The sequence below is a fragment of the Rhineura floridana genome, chromosome 6 (genome assembly GCF_030035675.1).
Source record: "Rhineura floridana isolate rRhiFlo1 chromosome 6, rRhiFlo1.hap2, whole genome shotgun sequence".
Classification (NCBI taxonomy): domain Eukaryota; kingdom Metazoa; phylum Chordata; class Lepidosauria; order Squamata; family Rhineuridae; genus Rhineura; species Rhineura floridana.
Window position 1 is genome coordinate 115,189,517 of NC_084485.1, and position 19,599 is coordinate 115,209,115.

General features: G+C 41.5%; 1 protein-coding gene across 3 annotated transcripts in view; it reads right to left on the minus strand.

Annotated features, from left to right (window-relative positions):
- Positions 1–3,453: 3,453 nt before the first annotated feature.
- The window catches only part of SYDE2 (synapse defective Rho GTPase homolog 2), a 60,989-nt gene continuing 44,843 nt past the window's right edge, over positions 3,454–19,599 (minus strand). Inside the window, exons 6-8 of one of the 3 annotated variants that reach the window (XM_061633528.1) lie at positions 14,912–15,143; positions 9,013–9,069; positions 8,366–8,447 (exon numbers count right to left, since the gene is read on the minus strand). In XM_061633528.1, coding sequence (XP_061489512.1) covers positions 9,059–9,069; positions 14,912–15,143 — 243 coding nt within the window. In that variant the 3' untranslated portion in view covers positions 8,366–8,447; positions 9,013–9,058. Of the gene's footprint in view, positions 8,448–9,012; positions 9,070–14,911; positions 15,144–19,599 lie in introns of all 3 variants that reach the window. The other 2 variants (XM_061633527.1, XM_061633526.1) reach the window with 2 other exon arrangements.

Sequence of the window (19,599 nt, forward strand, 5' to 3'; positions counted from 1 at the left end):
TTTGTGTTAATGAGGGACGTTAGAGATGTGGCTGTCTTTCACACATGAAAATAACTATATAATTCTATAAAGAAGATTCTGAGATGACAACGGCATGATAGAAGAGTAAAAAGAGATCTAAGAAAAGGATGCAAGAGGGAAAAGGGGGTGAGATACGCTGGAGGGTTTTTTTCCCACCAGGTCGCCAATACCCCCTTTTTAGGGATGGTGAGTGAGAGGGTTGTGGTGCAGCAATTGCAAGTACTCTTGGATGAAACAGATTATCTTGACCCATTCCAGGCTGGGTTCAGGCCTGGTTATGGGACTGAATCAGTCCTTATGGCTGACCTTTATCAGAAGGAGAGAGGGAGTGTGACCCTGTTATTCATACTTTATATCTTAGCAGCTTTTCATACCATTGACCACAGTATCCTTCTGAGCTGACTTGTTGAGATGGGTATTGGAGGCACTGTTTTACAGTGTTTCCAATCATACTTCCAGGCTCATTTTCAGAGTATAGCATTGGGCGATTTGTCTTTCAGCACCCCTGGCAGCTGTGCTTTGGGAAGCCACAGGGTACCATCTTGCCCCTAATGCTGTTTAACATCTATATGAAACCCTTGGGAGTGGTCATCAGGAGATTTAGGGCGAGGTATCAGCAGTACTCTAATGATACCCAGCTTTATTTCTCTGCAACATCTGAACGGGAAGAGGCTGTGCAAGCCCTGGGCCACTGCCTGGACTTAGTGGTGGGCTGGATGAGAGCCAATAAATTGAGTCTGAATCCTAGCAAGACAGAGGTGCTCTACGTTGGAGGTTCCAGAGTTTGGATAATTGATCAATTGCCTGCTTTGTACTCCCTCTGAAAGAGCAGGTTTGTAGTCTGGAGTGCTCCTGCATCTAGAGGCCCAGGTGACCTCAGCGGCTAGGAGTGCCTTTTACTAGCTTTGGCTGGTAAGACATCTGTGGACATTTCTGGGCTAGGATAGCCTGACCACTGTTGTCCTTGTACTGGTACAGGCTGGATTACTGTAATGCGCTCTATGTGGAGCTTCCCTTGAGATTGGTCCAAAAGCTGCAGCTGGTGCAAAATGCAGCAGTGTGACCGCTCACTATGGCAGGGTATTGCCAACATGTTATCCTACTGCTGAAAGAATTCACTTGCTGCCCATTAGCTGCCAGGCCAAGTTCAAGGTCCTGGCTTTGGTGTACAAACCTTTATGCAGCTGGGGACCAGGATACTTGAAATACTGCCTTCCCCCTTATATACCCAGTTCATCACTGCACCCTGCAGGTGAGGACCTCCAGCAGATACTATCTTATCAGGAGGTCCTGCATAACATAAGAAGTAGATCTTTAGTGTTGTGGTCCTTTAGAATTCTCTCTCCTACTGACGATCTTCCTCTTTCAACCAGCCTTGAGACCTTATCCCAGTTTGCATCTGTTTTGGAAATGCTTTTTAAGAAATTTGTATAGATTTTTAAAAAATATGGTTTTTAAGATGTTATTATTATTATTATTTATTATTTATTTCATTTATACCCCACCTTTCTTTTCACAATTGAAACCCAAGGTGGCTTACATACGGTCCCCAAGCAGTCTCCCATCCAGGCACTGACCAGAACTAACCCTGCTTAGCTTCAGCAGGGAGCTGGCCTTATGTGCCTTCAGACCATAGCCTGGGACCTGGGATGTGTTGTTTTGGGGATGTTTTAAGATGTTTTTGCTGCTTTTATTCTTTGTTTGCCACCCTGGGCTCCTTCTGGAAGGGTTGGATAGAAGTTTAGATAATAATAATAATTTTTCAGCGATGTACTGAAAAGAATGGGCCACGAACCATTCATTTACACTGTTGCAGAAACCTAGAAATAGGGCCATTGAAGAAACCAAATGTTTAAAGCATGATTTCCCCAAAGAATCCTTGGAGGAGCTGTAGTATGTTAAGCGTGCTGGGAATTCAGCTTTGTGAGGGGTAAACTACAGTTCCCAGGATTCTTTGTGGAAAATCATGTGCTTTACATGTGCTTTAATTTTTAAGGTGTGTACGCAGCCACAGATTAGCTCTGCTGGCATGTTTGCAGCATGTTGACCTCTCCATTGCGCCCGTCCCCTTCTCTGGCCCGGGATACTTCAGCGGCACAGGCAGAGGATGCTTAGGTGAGCGATGCAGCTTCACCATGCCATCCATTGCTGACTGACCTAGAATGTCCTCTTGAACAACAGAAAATCCTAAACTTGTCTGTACAAGAACATTGTTTCCACTTTCCTGCAGCAAGCTGGTGTAATCCCTACATTTATTGTTGTTTGTATGCAACATGAATCCTAATCATACTCTTTAGGAAGAACCTGTTACAAACCTCTGCCTGACTATTATATAAACTGTTATATAAAATAACTAAGAACAGATTACACAAATATCACCAATATAGGTATAGCATTTTGAGGCACTTTTACAACAGACAGAAAGATGAAATGTGGTGCACAGCAATCTAAGACACCCTTATTATGAAAAAAGCTTATACATGGAGCATACAGAGATGTTGGGTCCTTTTGCATTCATATTTAACCAGCCGCGTTAGTGAGGGGTTGCACTACCAGCCAGCAATATCTTTACGTTGGCAGAATGCAAGCTGTATTAAACTAGGACTGAATCCCAACATTCCTCTGTTTTTAAATAAGACCAAGGAGAGTTTACATGGGATAGATCATTCTAAAAAAGCAAATAAGCACATTGAACAACGTGGGTCATCACAAACCTAAATTTCCACCCATCCAATTTTCAATCATGTAGGCACACAGTCTACCCCTAAGCAGGGATGTACTGATGCTATTAATTTAAAACAGATTTGAAGTCATTTAATACAGGCTATCAAGATTATTGCAGTTCAATTTAACAAATACATTGTTATATTGTATCCTGACAGATTATGTTTCAGGAGACACGTTTTCAAATTTTACTTTTTTAAAAATATAATGTTTCCATCTTTATTGAAACAAGCACAATTAAATTCACTTCAAAAATATTTTTCTTCCTGAAAATGTGTGTCTCCCAAATGGTAAAGAACAATCACTATGAACAAAAGATATAAATACCTCCAGCACTTAACAGACAGCACCACACCACTAGGATTAGGTTCGGTTAGGATTCTGTTCAGGTTTAGGTTCCTGATTAGCGTTATGTTCTGTATCCTCCCTATCAGAGTACATTGAATTACTACATAGCCCTTAAAATACTAGGGGGGGGGATCTATTATTATCCCAGTAGTTTTTGTGCAGGGAAAGCTTTTAAGTGTATTATTTGAAACCAGAAATATATTATACAGAAATATGTACAAGTCACAAAAGCTTCTCTCTTTAAAGAATGGCAACCTTTTACAAAATATAATCCATTTTTATTCTAAATCCAGATTTTATTCAGAATTAACATTTGTATTTCAAAAATAATCCACTTCCTATACATATACTTTAAAAAAATACATCAGCTTATCAATAAATGCTTCAGGTTAAAATTTTCAAACAGTACCATTGTTATTGAGTTGCAATGACTGTATTGTGTATGGCGACACCAACAATAATAAATTAATAAAAATGAGACTGGGAAAAATGCGGTGATATTTCAAAAACATATGGTGAAAACCATGCACCAAATTCAGTCATCCTATTGTAAATAAATAACTAAAAAAATTATAGTAGCCAGACAATATATAAGGAGAACACAAACAAGTTAAAATAGCATTTACACCAGGTCCATAGGCCAAGACGGGCCAATGACACAATAAAGAAGTAAAACAGTATGTTGAGTATGTAAGATACAAAACACTCTTTAACAAACCCTTTGCTAACTCATATTTTTATAAAGTATTTCCATTTAAAAGCTTAAATAATCTACATTACTAAGCCCCCGGCCTTTGTTTTTTAGGAGGCAATTGGTTGTATAATTTTTATTGCCTGGGTCTTATTGCTAGACAGAGGATAGAAGTTCACTTTTAGTTTAGACTTTTAGTTTTAGTTTAGATTTGCATAAGACTTGCATTTGCTTTGGTTAACTACTAAGATATCAAACTTTTGAGGATAAGTTTAAAAAAGGTTTGTCGCATTCATCCTTCCAAAGGCAGGGCTGAGGAGTTGCCAATATCAGCCTAACATAACTGGCAGGATAAAAAGTAAACTGATATGTCTTTTTTGAATATTTCTGGTATTAAAGCAAATATCAAAAACTTCAAAATGTTTTCAGGACTTTAGACATATTATTTTAAAGAGGCACTCTTTCCATTCACATGTCAACCTTTTTTACAAAAAGTGAGCTGGGGGGGAGGCCTAAAGTGGTGTAAGTATCAACAAAGCTTTAAGAACACCTGAAATATCCCACTTAGACCAATATGACTACCTTTTCCTCCCTTCACCCTCTCTCTGTTCATACATCTTTGCATAAGATACCCAAGAGCTGTCTTATTCAGTACAGGAGTAGACCCAGGAGGCTATATTCTGGGGCACTCTTATGTGGACTCCTTCCAATCATTTGCATGCAAATGAAGAGCCACTTGACACCAGAATTTACATGCACCAGGGCATGGGGACCTTGGGCTTATGTATATTTCTTACACACGTAGAATATTTTATTACTACTTACTTTATTATTACATTTATATCACACCTTTCCTCCACGGAGCTCAAGGTGGCATACAAACATGGTTCTCCCCCTCTCAATTTTATCCTCACAACAACCCTGTGAGGTAGGTTAGGCTGAGAGACAGTGACTGGCCCAAGGTCACCCAGTGAGCTTCCTGGCTAAGTCACCCAGTGAGCTCTCTGGAATCTGAACCCCTTGACTGAGTGGGGACCTGGGTCTCCCAGGTCCCAGTCCAACACTAACCACTACATCATATTAGCTCTCCAATGTGTATTGCAATTTGACACATACATTATGTATCCCCTAAATACATACACCCATCCCCTACAATCTGTACACCGATTTTCAAAGTGTACAGACTACTTGGGTAAGATGTGCACAAGCATGTGTTTGATCATAAGGCCTGTTCTACATGCATGTGGGGGTAGGGGCACATACACCATCACAAGACTCCACTCTTTGTACCACCTACAAGTTGTAAACCAGCCTTATAATTTCAGAGAACCTGAACTGTCTGATCTCCTAACTAGTCCATGTCAGCAACTTTGAACACAAAGGTAGACCTGAATTGGCTATGTATAGCACTGTCGCTGCAATCCTAAACTTACTCAACTGAACTCAGCAAGACTCAACTTCTGAATAAATATGTTAAGGATCACGCTGCTAGTAAGCTATAGAATACAATCACAGCACAATTACGGCCCCCCTACAGTAGTATAAATTAATTATATATTTTTATGGGGAGGGAGGGAGAGATGGAGATTCTGTCTTACTTGATCATGCCACGGTCTCTTTTAAAGTCCCATGCAACTCAGTACATAATGGCTGACATTTGACACAGTTTATGGGAGTAATGACCACATCCCCAACTATGGGGGCACTATATAGGGACATCCCCAACTAGCAGCCAGCCTGGTTAGCATGAAATATTGGCAAAACTCTCTGTTTAGGTCAGCCTTCCTCAACCTGGCACCCTACAGATGTTGTTGGATTCGGACTCTGAACAGATGCAGCTAGCATAGCCAATGGCCAAGGATTATGCAAGTTGTAGTCTAAAACATCTCGATTACAGATGTGGGGAAGGTTGATTTAGGGCAAGGCAAGGGAATCGGTGGCCCTCCAGATGTCGCTGGACTACATCTCCTATCATCCCTGATCATTGGCCAGGCTGGTTGGGACTGATGGGAGCTGGAGCCCAACAACATCTGAAGGACCACAATTCCTTAGCCCTGATTTAGGACAAAAATAGTAATATACAGAGTTAGGGCTCTAAATTTGCAATCAAAGGGTACTGACATACAGACCTACCATACATGATTCGGCATAGAGATCTACACTTTTGAATTAAGTCTACTGTATGAGGCTCAAACAAAAAGCAACATAAGTCTTCAAATTCAGCCTAATTTATATCTCATGGGGTTTTTTTGCACACATATGTTCTGAACTTTTGACATTAATAAAGCGATGACCTTCAAACCCGCATGAAATACTACTTGGTCCAGTGTTAGAATCTGGTTGAACTTTGGACAAGTTACAAGTATCTGTATTTGGGGTGGTGTACCTTTCAAACAATATGGGTGGTATTCAACTAAACAGAAGCGTTAGTGCATGGGGATTTCTTCCCCTCCTCCCTGTATGTACCCCATGCTGTCCCCAATCAGTTCCAGAGGGTTGGGGGAACCCCCAGAACAGTTTTAGGGGGCACATAGGGGAAGGAGAGGGGGAGAACACTCAATTGCGCAATATGCTGAATACAATCCTATGCATATTTGTATTAAACCTGGGCAATCATTCTCATTTCTAAAAGCTTGTCTAGAAATTTTAAGAATGTGTAGTATCAAAATAGAAAGCGCACAACTGGCAAAATGATGCAACAAACGCACCATATTATCTGGGCAATAAGACATCAGTGTCAGCTGTCACCCTCAAACGCTTCACAGCTGTACAGCAAGTCTCCTCTGGTCCAGTACATGCCCACCACCGCTTATCTGGTTACTTATTTTGGCATCACACAATGCAGGTCTCTTTTAGAACAGTGTTCTTCAACCTTGGGTCCCCAGGTGTTGTTGGATTACAACTCCCATAATCCCTGATCATTGGCTAAGGTGACTGGGGCATGATGGGAACTGTAGTTCAACAACAACTGGGAAGCCAAGGTTGAAGAGTACTGTTTTAGAAGCTACGTGTGTATTCATTTCTAATATGCCCCTTTTCCAAAATACCTATGCACAAAGGGTTTGACCTAGGCAGCCACAGGCTCTCCCATAGGGCATAACAGAGCTTCCCCTGTCCTGTAAGGTTCTACTTCTTGACTTGAGGTGGGGAAAGGGGAAGGCTGGACACAATATGGGATGCATGGCGTGCCCAATCCTTCTGTTTCCAACAATGGCCTATTATGCTGCCTGCATGAGGTGTTGTCCGCATTTTATGCTCTATTACAGGGGAGGGGAACCCTTGGGCCACACTTGGCCTGCAGCTGGATTTGATCTGGCCCCTTTCTGCTTATCAGCTGGTCAGTGGGAAACAGCTTAGCATGGCCAAAACAGAGGAGAGAGCAGGAAGGAGAGAGAGGGGGCCTATGGTGAACTCTCCACATACAGGCACTGTACCCAAAATGGAGTGGATTGAGCCCAATGCTTTTAAAATATAAATATGTATAAAACAAAAAGTTAGAAAAATATTTATTTTTTTCACGTTTAAATAATTGCAGGAAAGCGTTAATACAGGAATACATTAATATTTGTACAATTAACGTTTTCATATATAGCTATATAGATATATATAAAAAGCATTTAATTTTCATAGCAGCCTTTGCATTGCAAGTGAAGAAGGTGTCAAATATGGTAGAACATGATCTACCTGCAGTTTGTGCTGCAAATTATCACGTAAGCAGCAACATTAATCCTCCCTTCTGGAAGAACATCCGTATCAGGGGTAAAATTTCAGGAACAAGTGACCGTTGTTCCTGTGTAATATAGACAGAGATGATGCCTTGCATATCTTGCATAAATTGTCCAAACTTCATAAGTGCATAGTACCTTGAAGGGGAAAAGGAAATTCTAGAATTATCTCACAAAAAGGAACATTTTTTTTCAAACCCAGAAGGTCAAGCCGATACCTTCTTCAAATGAGAAGGGGGGACGGGGAGAGAAAGGAGGAATGACAAAGCAGAACAGACTGTGTAATATGAATGCACTAACCCTATGGTGAATCAAAACCACTGCACAATGCCATGAAAATATCTGCACCCCCACCAAGGCTGGGCGTTCTCTGCCTCCCCTCTTTTGAGGAAGAAACAGGAAAAAGGTGACAGCAAACAGGAAGTTGTTGCAGAGGGAGATTAATCATTAATAACTGATATTAAGCTTGTTTTTATTGAGTTCCCGTTCCAGGTTTCCTATCAGAGTATCAATGCTTTCCTGCAGATCTTTGAGGTTTACTCTGTGGTCCACTGCAGAATCCATTGTCTGCACTCTCAAATAGGCCTGAAATGTATGTTCTTTGGACATGCAGTGGGGTCGTTCAGTCAGCTTATCTGGACCAACAACTCTGCTGCCATCATCCCCACTTTCTGCATCTTCTGAAGGAACCTCATCGTAGTCTGCTTCATTCAGAGCCTCTTTGGGGCTTATGAAGTATCTCTCCCCACAATCACTCCAGTCTCCAGCATAGCGGTTACTTGAAGGGCTATCCAGTCTGGCTGGCCTGGACCTCAGGATGCCTGACATCTCAGTACTGCTCAAGTTCAACATTTGAGGCCGTTGCTTCTTAGGTCTCAGATAAGTCACAGAAGACTGCTGTTCAGGCAATGCAGATTCTTTGACAGCTGAATGTTGCACTAAGACAAAGAACATTTTTATTACATGTTAGCTGAACTGTACATATCAAAAGAAACTAACACAAGACTTGCATTGCTTCTCTCTGCTTCTAGAATTGGAACATGCATTTATGCATGCATACAACAGCCAATACATTCTACTATTTGGGTTTGGTGCTAGCTACTAATCTTATATTAGGAAGGGAAAGCCTGGTAGAAAAAGTTCCATATCAAAACTATCATGCCTTAGTTTAGCTGCAACTGCAGGAGTCTGTTAAACTTGGAAGTGCCTTGATTAACTTTGCAAGTTAATCACAATCCACGAACACAATACAGTTCAAGTAAGAGCTGAAAAGCTTCCATCTGCCATCCACATTCAGCTGTGTAAGAGAAAGCAAGCCCAGCAATATATTAAACTGCTTGCAAACATAGTCACCACTCTAGAAAGCTGTCTGTTCAAATGGATCCAAATGTGTGCAAAGCCAGCCGAAGCTTTCCAATGGTTTTCTTCCCTAAGCAGCCATTAATTCCAGCTCAGAGGGAGGAAAAAAATACACTCCACATATATTTGGTAATTTTTTATTACCTGAACTCATGATTTTACAGCTCAACAGACTAAGACTTTCCTCTCGTTACCAGCCTCCTATGGTTAAATAGCACAAATGTTTTACTGACCATTAACTCTGCATATTTCAACTGTCAAATGTCTTTGTCCCATGTATATTACTAGTGCTTCTACCACCATGCAATTTTTGTTTAATTTCAACAATGTGCTGGTTGCAATATGGAACACGGAAGGGGCACCATCCCTGCCCAAAATGCTTAAATACTTGCCTAGGAAATTGGGGGGGGGAGGACAGCACAGAATATTGAGAATCATGATCTGAATCATGATCCAGAATCATGATCCAGAAGGAACTTTGGGGCCTTGAAGCAGTGTTTGAATTGAAGGTGGCAAAGGGGGGCTGTCCCTCTTACATTTTGTGCTATTTTTAGAAGGCAACCAGGGCAGGGCATATATGAGCACTGTGGATTTCATTAAGGGCCCCACTACCTTTCCCCCACGTAATTCAAGAGCTGGGAGGGGTGGACTGGTCCAAGCCTAGGATACAGCTTGTTAAAAGGCATGGATATCGAAGAGAATGTGATGAAGAAAAAGGGGAGGCAAAGGTCTTGGATGGCACAGAGGACCCAGGACAGGGAAAAGGGGGAGAGAGAGAGAGACTGGCTGTGTGTGGAGAGTTTTGAGAGACAGAACAGGCCGCCACACTCAGCATTTAGAACAACAGTTTGAGACTCTCAAAAGGATGCAGAAGATAAAACATTCTAGCAAGTGTAGGTTTGGCAATCATATTATACAGAAAGCAGCAGTACAAGAAGCACTTCAACCTCTTCTGTGAAAAGAGTTGGTAGCTTGAATGTGAACAAGCTCCATTTGGGGAGGGGCCATTGCTCAGTGACAGGGCACATATGTTCATGCAGAAGATCCCAGCTTCACTCCCTGGCATCACCAAGTAAGGTGAGAAAAGACCCCAAAGAGCTGCTGCCAGTCAGCATAGATGGACCACTGGCCTGACTCTCTTTAAGGCAACTTCCTAGGTTTCAACTGACAGCGAATGTTACTACTTAGGAACGCAACATGCACATACAGAGAAAGAGGGAAGAAATCCAACTCAGCTCTTCTTTAATGACTGCCCACTTAACTAAAGCATCAAACAGAATTCACAAGCATTCTTTACGTGAGACAGAAATGGGTAAAGCACTAGGACAGCCTGCATAGGCTAATAGCTGAATGCCAAGTAATAGCTAGAGGCTGAAGAGATGTGGTTGGTATGTCATTGGATAGGTGGCATAGAAAGGAGTAGGAGATAGCGTTAGTAGAAAAATTGCCACAAAAAGTAAAGTAGCTCCTGGGATGAAAAAGGACACCTTTACAATTTGTTGGCAGCCATTTTTTTATATACTGCACAGGTAGAGGGAGGTAGACAAGTTCTAGCCCCTTTTGCAAAACTTTGGGCTGCATAATTATGGTTGATTATCACTGTTTTTTCAGAACTTTCCCTGGCTATATAGATGCATATGTTTTATGAGGATTTGGAAGTTCGGAGTGAGCTGGGTGGGTGGGATACACAAAGACTGTAATGATTTATTTGATTACACTGCACTTAGTATGAAAAATAAAATAAAATGAAAAGACATGGGTAAAGCACTAGGACAGCCTGCATAGGTTTGGGAGCCAGGTGGGTACAATTACTGCCAGGTGTAAGATTCTATTTATGACACATCATTGCAAATCAGCAGCTACTTTTCTACTAGAAGGATCCAAAGTTGCATCCAGCATAAAACAACTCAAGGGGCTTTCTTTCCAGTATTGGTGCCACACCTGTGGAACTACTGCCAAGCCCTGCCCCCCCATTTCTAGTCTGATGCTGTTTTTAATTTTGTACTGACTTTTTTTTTTGCATTTATTCTATATCCATAAGGCATTGAGTGAGTTCTAACTGAACTCAACTGAAGGGCAAGATATTTTTTTAAAAAAATAAAGAAAATGTTATAGAAAGTCTGATGGGGGAAGCAACATTTGCAGTAGTATGCCAACAGCCAATTCCTGCCCATAACCATCATGTCACAAGCTGAGAGATCAACATATGCAAACATTTAATGAGACTACCACTATCCTAGACGATCATAAGAACAAGGCAGCTCTTCTTCAAGCTCAAATTCCTCCCTTCAGAAGTGAGCCTTATCATAGGGGGCATGTCTCTTATTAGCCTTTAACAATTCTGCTTTTTTTAAAAAACAGAAAGCCCTGCACCACAACAAAAACTCTTCTGTTTAAGCGTTGCTCTCTTAAGGCAAAGGGGTCAAGTGTTAAACCTTAAGTGCCAGCTTTGTTGTGCTTTCCAACTGAACAAGGAGCATGTGTTCTCCATTAAAAAAAATGTGGAGCTGAACTTGGGCACAAACATGGTTATCAAGTTTTCCAAATCCATTGGAGGATTAATGTTTGAGAGTCCGTGCTCTGGCTTTGGCTCCTCCAGTAGAACAGAGTTCACTCCACAACGTTTCATTAAATTCTTCAAGAGCTGAAGGACACTGTACGACATCATGCTCCTTCTAAAAGATTTGAAACCCTCTGGAAGCCCGTTTGCTTCCTTGGCAATAATCACAACAAAAAATAAACGTTGTACAGAAAAGCGTTCTCTGTACATTTTGATTTTTCATAACTCCCAGTTTCAGTCAGGGACCCATAAATTCTAGCAAACCAGCCACAGCTATCATTTCCTAGGTATTTTACCTGAGGGAGAAGTGGTGATTTGAGACACTCGCAGCACTGTTACATTAACAGCACAGCCATCATGGTTGCAACAGACTTTGAAAGTATGGCTGCAGGCTAGAGTGTGCCTTGTCAAATGCTGGCATTATATATGTGACCACCAGAAGCTGCTGTTGCCAAGGCAGACACATTACTCTGAAAAGCACTTTCTTCTTTCAGATTGGCCTACCACAGCAGTTTGGAAAGTTGGTTGTCTTGAGCGGATACTAGGCTGAATAATGTTCATAAGGGGCTCTGCCTTGAGAGGATTCAGGAATAGCAGTTGGGGAAAAGGTGGTGAAACAACATGTGGAGCAATAAGAGAGTGGTAATAGCTCTCACTAGCAAGGAAAAAAGCAAAGCAAAGAGGGCCCAGGAACAGGGACCTTTTCAAAAGATGCGCTTTGGACTTATAATAACAAAGAGCACAGCTCATGGGCGAGTATCAACAGGGATATTTCATGACACATGGATAGTGAGCAGATGCTTCTAAGTGTTTTGGACCAGTACACTTTATTATCTTCATTGCATTCATGCAATATGGTCCTCTGTCCCTAACCCAGTAAAAATTAATGACAGATCTATACAGTATCCTGCATGCTGGAATGTTAATACACACATCCAGATAGAAAAACTGTTAGGCATCTGATGGATTCGCTGGTGGATAAAGAATAATCCACATAATGCATAAATTGGCAGTGGAGAGGCTGTTATATAAACACTGGAACACCAATCAAGAAATGGAGTATTAAGCACTGGCATCATTATTAATAAAATACCAGTTTCTAAGATATTCCTCCTACTGGGAGGAAGGGGAGGCATTCTGTGCATTACCAATCTTTAACCTACTGTTTCAACCTGTTTTGTTCCACACACCTTTCCTACCATCAGGGTTGATAACAATAGTTGGGATGTGGGCAGATGAAAACTATTTCTAAACATCGTCCAGGGGCCCAAAGGCCAGTTGAAGTAGACCTGCCCCATACAGCAAGGGGTTCCATATCAACATCCAGACAGGAAAAGTGGGTAGCAACAGAGAATTCTCCATCTCCTTAGAGATTCCAATGACTCATCTGATCTGGTGACACAACAAACCTATCATGAAATGGATTTGGTAATATTTCATACACCACAGACATACAGTAAAATTGGAAATTACTAGTAAACTTGCTACCACCCAAAGTCACCCTGCAACAGCTTCACCATGGTAATTACCCTGTGTGAATTCACCTTCTGTGGAGCTTTGAAGTGATACCCTATTCTCATTGCTTTTAAAGTTGTAAATCTAAAGCTGTTTTTATAATACCAGACACAGACCAGAGTTATTACAGCTACCTGGAATGGGTGCAGAACAGAAAGGATACAATTTTATCATTGAAAAATAAAAAGCAAGATGCTTTTAATGCTTGTGTTAATCAAACACACTTAGTGAAGTATCTTACTTTAAAGAAACACAATGAAGATATTTAATGAAAGTACAAAGATGCTGTGCTGTTTCAAATTGGAATAATGTGGTCACAGTTAATTCAGGAAGAAGGGCAGGATATAAACTGAAATAAATAAAAGATTTTAATTTGCCATTAGGCAAACCTCATGATTGGGGCCATGCCTTCTTAATAAGCATGGCTCATTCAGAACTACAAAAGGCAAACCATCAAAAACACACTTATGCAAAAATGAGACTATCCTCCAATACACAGCCGTTCATAGAGTTGCCTAGTTTATTTGCTGTGATCATCAACTTTATTCTTGACTGTTGTAGCAGTTCTGCTTGAAATTGGATTAAGCTCGATATCAAATATTTTTGGCTTCAGCAAGCATTCTGAAAATATTTTTAGGGCATCAGTTATTTGCTGAGACATCAGTAACTGGCAAAGGGGAAAAAGACAGGAAGAAAGAGATTCTCCCACCACTGCCATCCCAGCTATATGGTGATCAGTATACTCAAAAACAACAAGCAAGCTCTGGGTTCATTCCATAAATGGGCATTCTTATTATGTTTTTTCCAGGAAGCGGACAGGAGGAACAATGCTTGAGCCTTCACCTTCTGTTTATTCACTTCTTCTACTGTAGCTTGCAGCCAAAAAAATTAGGAGACATTATTACTATCAGCACTTTTTATTTAAAGTATTTTGCCCCATCTTTCTCACAAAAACTCAAGAACAGTATGCAATAAATAGTGCAAACGAAAGTTAGAACATTTCAACCTTCCCAGGAAACTGTTACTGACCTTAAAGTAGCCATGACCAAGCAAAGGAACTTCAAAAGGGAGACTTACAACTTATTAAGAAGTTCAGTTCTGTCAGCGGAGGCCTGAATCGAGATAACACCTCTCCAGGTGTCATAAGCTTACTAATACCTGGATGTATATTTGTGTTTTCCTCAACACTGCTTTGTGAATTGTTACTGTTTCAGCTCTACATAATATAAACTTTAACATAGTTGTCACACACTATTCTTTTACGAGTTTCATTTACTTTCAACCTCCTTGCTTACAATAGTGTCTTCCGCTCTACAACATTGCCGCCCTAGGCTCCTGTCTGGAGGAAGGGCGGGATATAAATTAAATAATAAATAAATAATGTATACATATGTGCATGTGTGTATTTATATGTATGTGCGTATATGTATACACACACACACTACACCTGCTGAAGTTGACTCTAAGTCTGCAACAGCTTATGCTATAACACATTTGCTAAGATGCCAAAAGACTCTTTGTTGTTGCTGCAGTAACAGGCTAAGACTGCAATCCAAATTTGTCGCTGCCACAATCGAGGCTCTGTGGAGCCACTGCTGCAACCACAGTCCAGCCAGCTACTCACAGTCATGGCAGATGGGGGAAGGAGGCTGACAGATGGGGTCTGATCCCTGCAAAAGCTTCAGGCTGCTTCAGCAATCAGACCTGAATCAGACCTGATGCTGGCCAGCAATTAGGCCCAGGCCAGCTCAGCCTCACCCCTACCCTTGAAATGCCCCATTATGGGGGTGTCTGCCGGGCTCTGGTAGCAGAGATACTATAGAAGCAAGCAGAGGGAAAGTTCCAATCAATCCAGCCCCCCTCCCAACCTGTCATGAGGGGGGATGTTGGATTGTAGCCTAACATGGCTACCCCTCTGTAAATGCAAGTTAAATTCTCTCCACACACACGCTCCTTTAAGACTTTTACCTGGCCACAGCTGGAGTAGGTAATGTAAAACTTCTATGTGTTTTTTGAAGTCCAAGGCACTGGCAAGCTCTTCTGAATCAGTGAAAACTCTGTTGTTATGATTGGTGGTTTCCTGCCGCTGGCTCAGTAACACAGGCCCAAAACATACAGCTAAGTTCTGGCATGTCATTCTGTTTACTTCATGGTATGAAGCCACCAATTTCAGATGGTCCAACAGCATCTTTAGTGTTGCCTAAAATAATTTTTTTTGGAGGGGAAAAAACAGTTGGGGTTAGTGAGCTGCGGGGAACAGGAGAGAGAGACGGGTTTTAGAATCTTCGTCAATGACCGATCCTTTTAACATCATCACAATATTGTCATTTACGCATGATGTCAATAGTCAAGACAAGATAACCTTTTGACAGTAACTTTTGGTGTGTTGCGCATAACTGCACAGAGAACTGGCTTTTTGCAGCTGCTTAGTGCTCTGCAATTCCTTTTTCAGGAAAATTTGCCAGAGGCACTAAGGTGCAATCCTAAACACACTTGCTTTGAAATAAGATTCACCGAATACAGTGGGATTGACATCCATGTAAACATGTATATTACACAATTATGCCGCATGATATATTTGGGGCATTTTAGCTACGGTTTATAAAACCTTTAGAATGGGAGGTATTCAATACTAGCCCTCTCAGGATAAACCCACTGAAGTTAATAGACATATCTACCTTAGGTTCCTTAAGTTCAATGGGTCTGCTCTGAGTAGGACAGTTGAATACAACTCTATGTTTCACATTTCCTGTTTTTTCTCTTTGGAAGTAATATAAAAACACATTGAGCCTTAGAGAGAGGCTTGAACCATTAGCCCCTAATTCCAGGAAATGTGCTACTGGCACAGTAGCCCAAAGGACAAAGAGCAGAATTACAACCATAATGCCAGCAGAGAGATGCCACCTTCACCTCACAACCAGCACTGCCCCCTTTGCCCCAGAACTCATCTCTTTTAGCAGTGGGCACTGCAGCAGCAAAAGCCAGAGCAACTGCTCCGGAGCAGCAGGCACGGTTTCCTTTTGCAGCTGTATGTGCCTCTTGGTATCCTGGCCAAGCCTCCTTTTCTTAATGGGTACTAGTGAATAATTTTCTGCTGTGCCATTGCCAGCAGTGTGCATGGCCTTCTAGATGTTGTTGCGACTCCAACTCCCATCATTCCTCACCATTGGGCATGCTGGCTGGGGATGATGAGAGTTGGAGTCCAACAACATCTGGAGCATTACAAATCCCCTCTCCCTGGTCTACACTGATTGGTAGACATTCTCCGAGGTTTCAGGCAAGGTCTTTCCCTGACCTATCTGGAGATGCCTGGCTCTGAACATGCAATCTTTTGCATGCAAAACATGTACTCTTATCACTGAGCTATGGCATTTCGCTGTCCCTGCCGCAGTTATGGTGGACTTGCAATATCACCATGCAAATTTATTTATTATTTTATTTATACCCCACCCTTCCTTCTAGCAGGAGCCCAGGGCGGCAAACAGAAACACTAAAAACACTATAAAACATCATAAAAAGACCTTAAAATACATTAAAACAAAACAACGTTAACTTGCATTTACAGAGGGGTAGCCATGTTAGGCTGCAATCCAACGTTAAAAACATTTTAAAAACTTTAAAAACATCTTTTAAAAAAGGGTTAAAGATATTAAAAGACATATTAAAAGCAATGCTAACACAGACGCAGAATGGGATATGAAATGTTACACCTTTTTCTTTAAGACGCCTATCCAAGCTGTTTAATGCAAATTTAAAATCCACATGACAAACCCATTGCAAAGCAATGGGGAAAGTAATTTGGTGCTAGTTAAACTAAGCTAGCCTTTTAACCTATACATGCTGAAATCAAAGGGTAATAACTTATGATTTATTTATTTATTAGATTTATATCCTGCCCTTTCTCCCAGTCGGCGCCTAGGGTGGCAATTAACAGCCCAAACGTAGCCACGTTTCCTTGGAAGCGATTCCCATTGATTGCAGCGGATTTTACTGTCAAGAAAGTGTGTTTAGGATTGAAGCCAAAGCAGAGGGATGAGGAAAGGATAAGATGCTGGTGAAAAACATAAGCAGCCCTTTTTATAAGGGCTAAGTAACTCAGCTTAGAAAAAAAGTTGCCTCTCTCTAGCTGCCTGAATGTACAACGGCACAGCTGGTTCTCTTCACAGGCATCCTCCTTGACAGAAGATTAGAATTCCATACTGCGATCAAGCATGTGCTGACTGTATGTGAAATTAATTAAACAGCCGTTTTCATTAGGTAACTGAAAAGTATAGTTGCGCAGTGAGAAAAAGTCACCATATGGCAGCTTATCAAGTCAATAAAGTTACTGTTCCCTGAGATGTTCGCAACAGGCACATATATAATTGTTGAATGATGGTTAAATATTCACCATGTTCTACTTTGCTCAAAATCAATGTGTGCTTCCATCAACATAGTCGAATTATATCCTTTTTTCTTTTTAGTCATTCACATTTTTACAGAAGCTGTACCGTCTCATTCAATTCCATAATCGAAAAGCAACATTTGACCATTCATTGCTTACTATTTGAAAGTGATCATACAATACCGGCCAAAGCTGTTTTGCCCCACAGCGTTTTAAAAGGGGTCATGAATTTCTGAGAGAGAACTGTTGGAGGTTTGCATTTTATTTTCTGCTCCTGAAAGGGCAAGCCACAGTTCTGCTTTTAAAGAAATGGTTTCTCTCTTTGATAGTGGGAACTGTATAAAACAACAACTTAAAAGCAGAGCTCTAGCTGCATGTGTTGTTTGCTACCATGAACATACATTCTCTCATTAGCTCCTTGACCCTCTATTTACATGGGAATAATCTGCAACCAGACAATGCATATGTTGCTGCTCTTAGCGGATTGCTTCAAATATCTACAGTCTAAAGTTCACTTTGCTCCAGTACTGTAGTGGCAAATTCAGAAGTGCAGGGTCCCTTCATGATAGTCATGCCACACACCCCTCACATCCATACCCTCTTTTCTACTTTCCCTTGTCTCCCTTGCTCTTCCTGTCTTCTTCTGAGCCAATCAGCATGAAAGGAGAGGCTGTGTGTTAGCTGTTGAGAAGAGTCTTCTGAGTGGTTGACTCACCTCCTTTCATTCTGATTTGCTCAATCAGCATGAAAGGACAACGACTCTTCTCAGTGGCTAACATGCTCCCTTTTCATGATGATTGGCTTTGGCTCTGGCTCATACATAGGGACCTGGCTAGGACTCTGCTCCCAAAAAAGTAATGGGTCTATGACCCTGTGTCCCTGGACAAGTACACCCTTGCTTTGCTCACTACTGGACATGGTGACAGTAACAGAACACGATTCTTCTTGCAGTGCATAGCAATCTTACACTTTGTTTATATTATCTGTATTTCAAGTCTGTTCCATGACCTAGGGAAGGGGTGGGACAGTGCCTGTCCAATTTTTAAGGGGAGGGAATTCCACAGGGTAGGTGCCACAGCACTAAAGGCCCAATTCCTGTATTTTGTGGAATGGATCACCTTATAAGATGGTATCTGCTGGAGGCCCTCACCTGCAGAGCTCAGTGATCAATGCGTATATAAGGGGTGACACGATCTTTCAGATATTTTGGTCCCAAGCTGTTTAGGACTTTATACAACTAAGCCAGCACCTTGAACTTAGCCAGGTAGCTAACTGGAAGGCAGTGGCAACCAAGGGTTGTGTTCCCTTCTGGACAATCTTCTGAGGGCCACATGCCAGTGGTGGGTAGAAATATGAATTTTTCCTACCAAGAGAGATAGCCCTCTCTATCTTCTGTCCATGAAAGTAAGAAGCATTATCAAAGTCCAAGGACACATTGAAGCCAGGCAAAGACACACAAGGAGGGTGCAAAGCAGGCCAGGGTGTGGCTGGTGAAGGGGAATGGCCTGAGGAGAGTCCTGAGGGCCAGATAGATAGAAAGGGCCACATTTGGCTCCTGTACCTGAGGTTCCCTATTTCTGCCCTAGGGGTTAGAGAGATACGACACATTTTATAAAAGTTATAGCGAACCAAATTATTTTCTCAGCATCAGAATTTAGATCATTCAATAAAGTAACTTCAGGACAAAAAAAGAAGACAGATCTTCAATCAACACATAATTAATAATACTTTGGATTGCTGCAGCATTTCATCAGGTGTCCAAAGCATTTCACATACATTAGCTCTGTCATCATTATAACAGTCTGAAAGTAACGTCCAAGGCCAGAAGCAGTGGTTTGCTCAAAACCAACTTCACGACTGAGCTAATATTTGAAGCACAGACTTCCATTTCATGTGTTTAAACAGTAAACTATAACAAATGAGAACTTACATAAATTCTTTACTGCAGAACATAGTGATGGCCACCGGATTTTAAGAAAGTATCAGATCCATTATCCTTGACAAGGTAGCTAAAATGGAACCTACACTGCTCAGAGACTTGAAGCTCTACAAATGTTGTGAACAAATAAAAGGTAATGGGGCTGCCTCTAGGAGGGATCAGGGGACAGCACCATGTACTGAAAGAACGCAGGAGGGCAGCTGCAAGGCCATTTGGGCTGGTTATACTTCCTGGCACCTGTGTGTCTAAATAACTTAGGAAGGTGCCATGGTACCCCCCTCATACAGAGAAGCTCTATGCACATGCATTGGTACATGTGTACAATACACACAT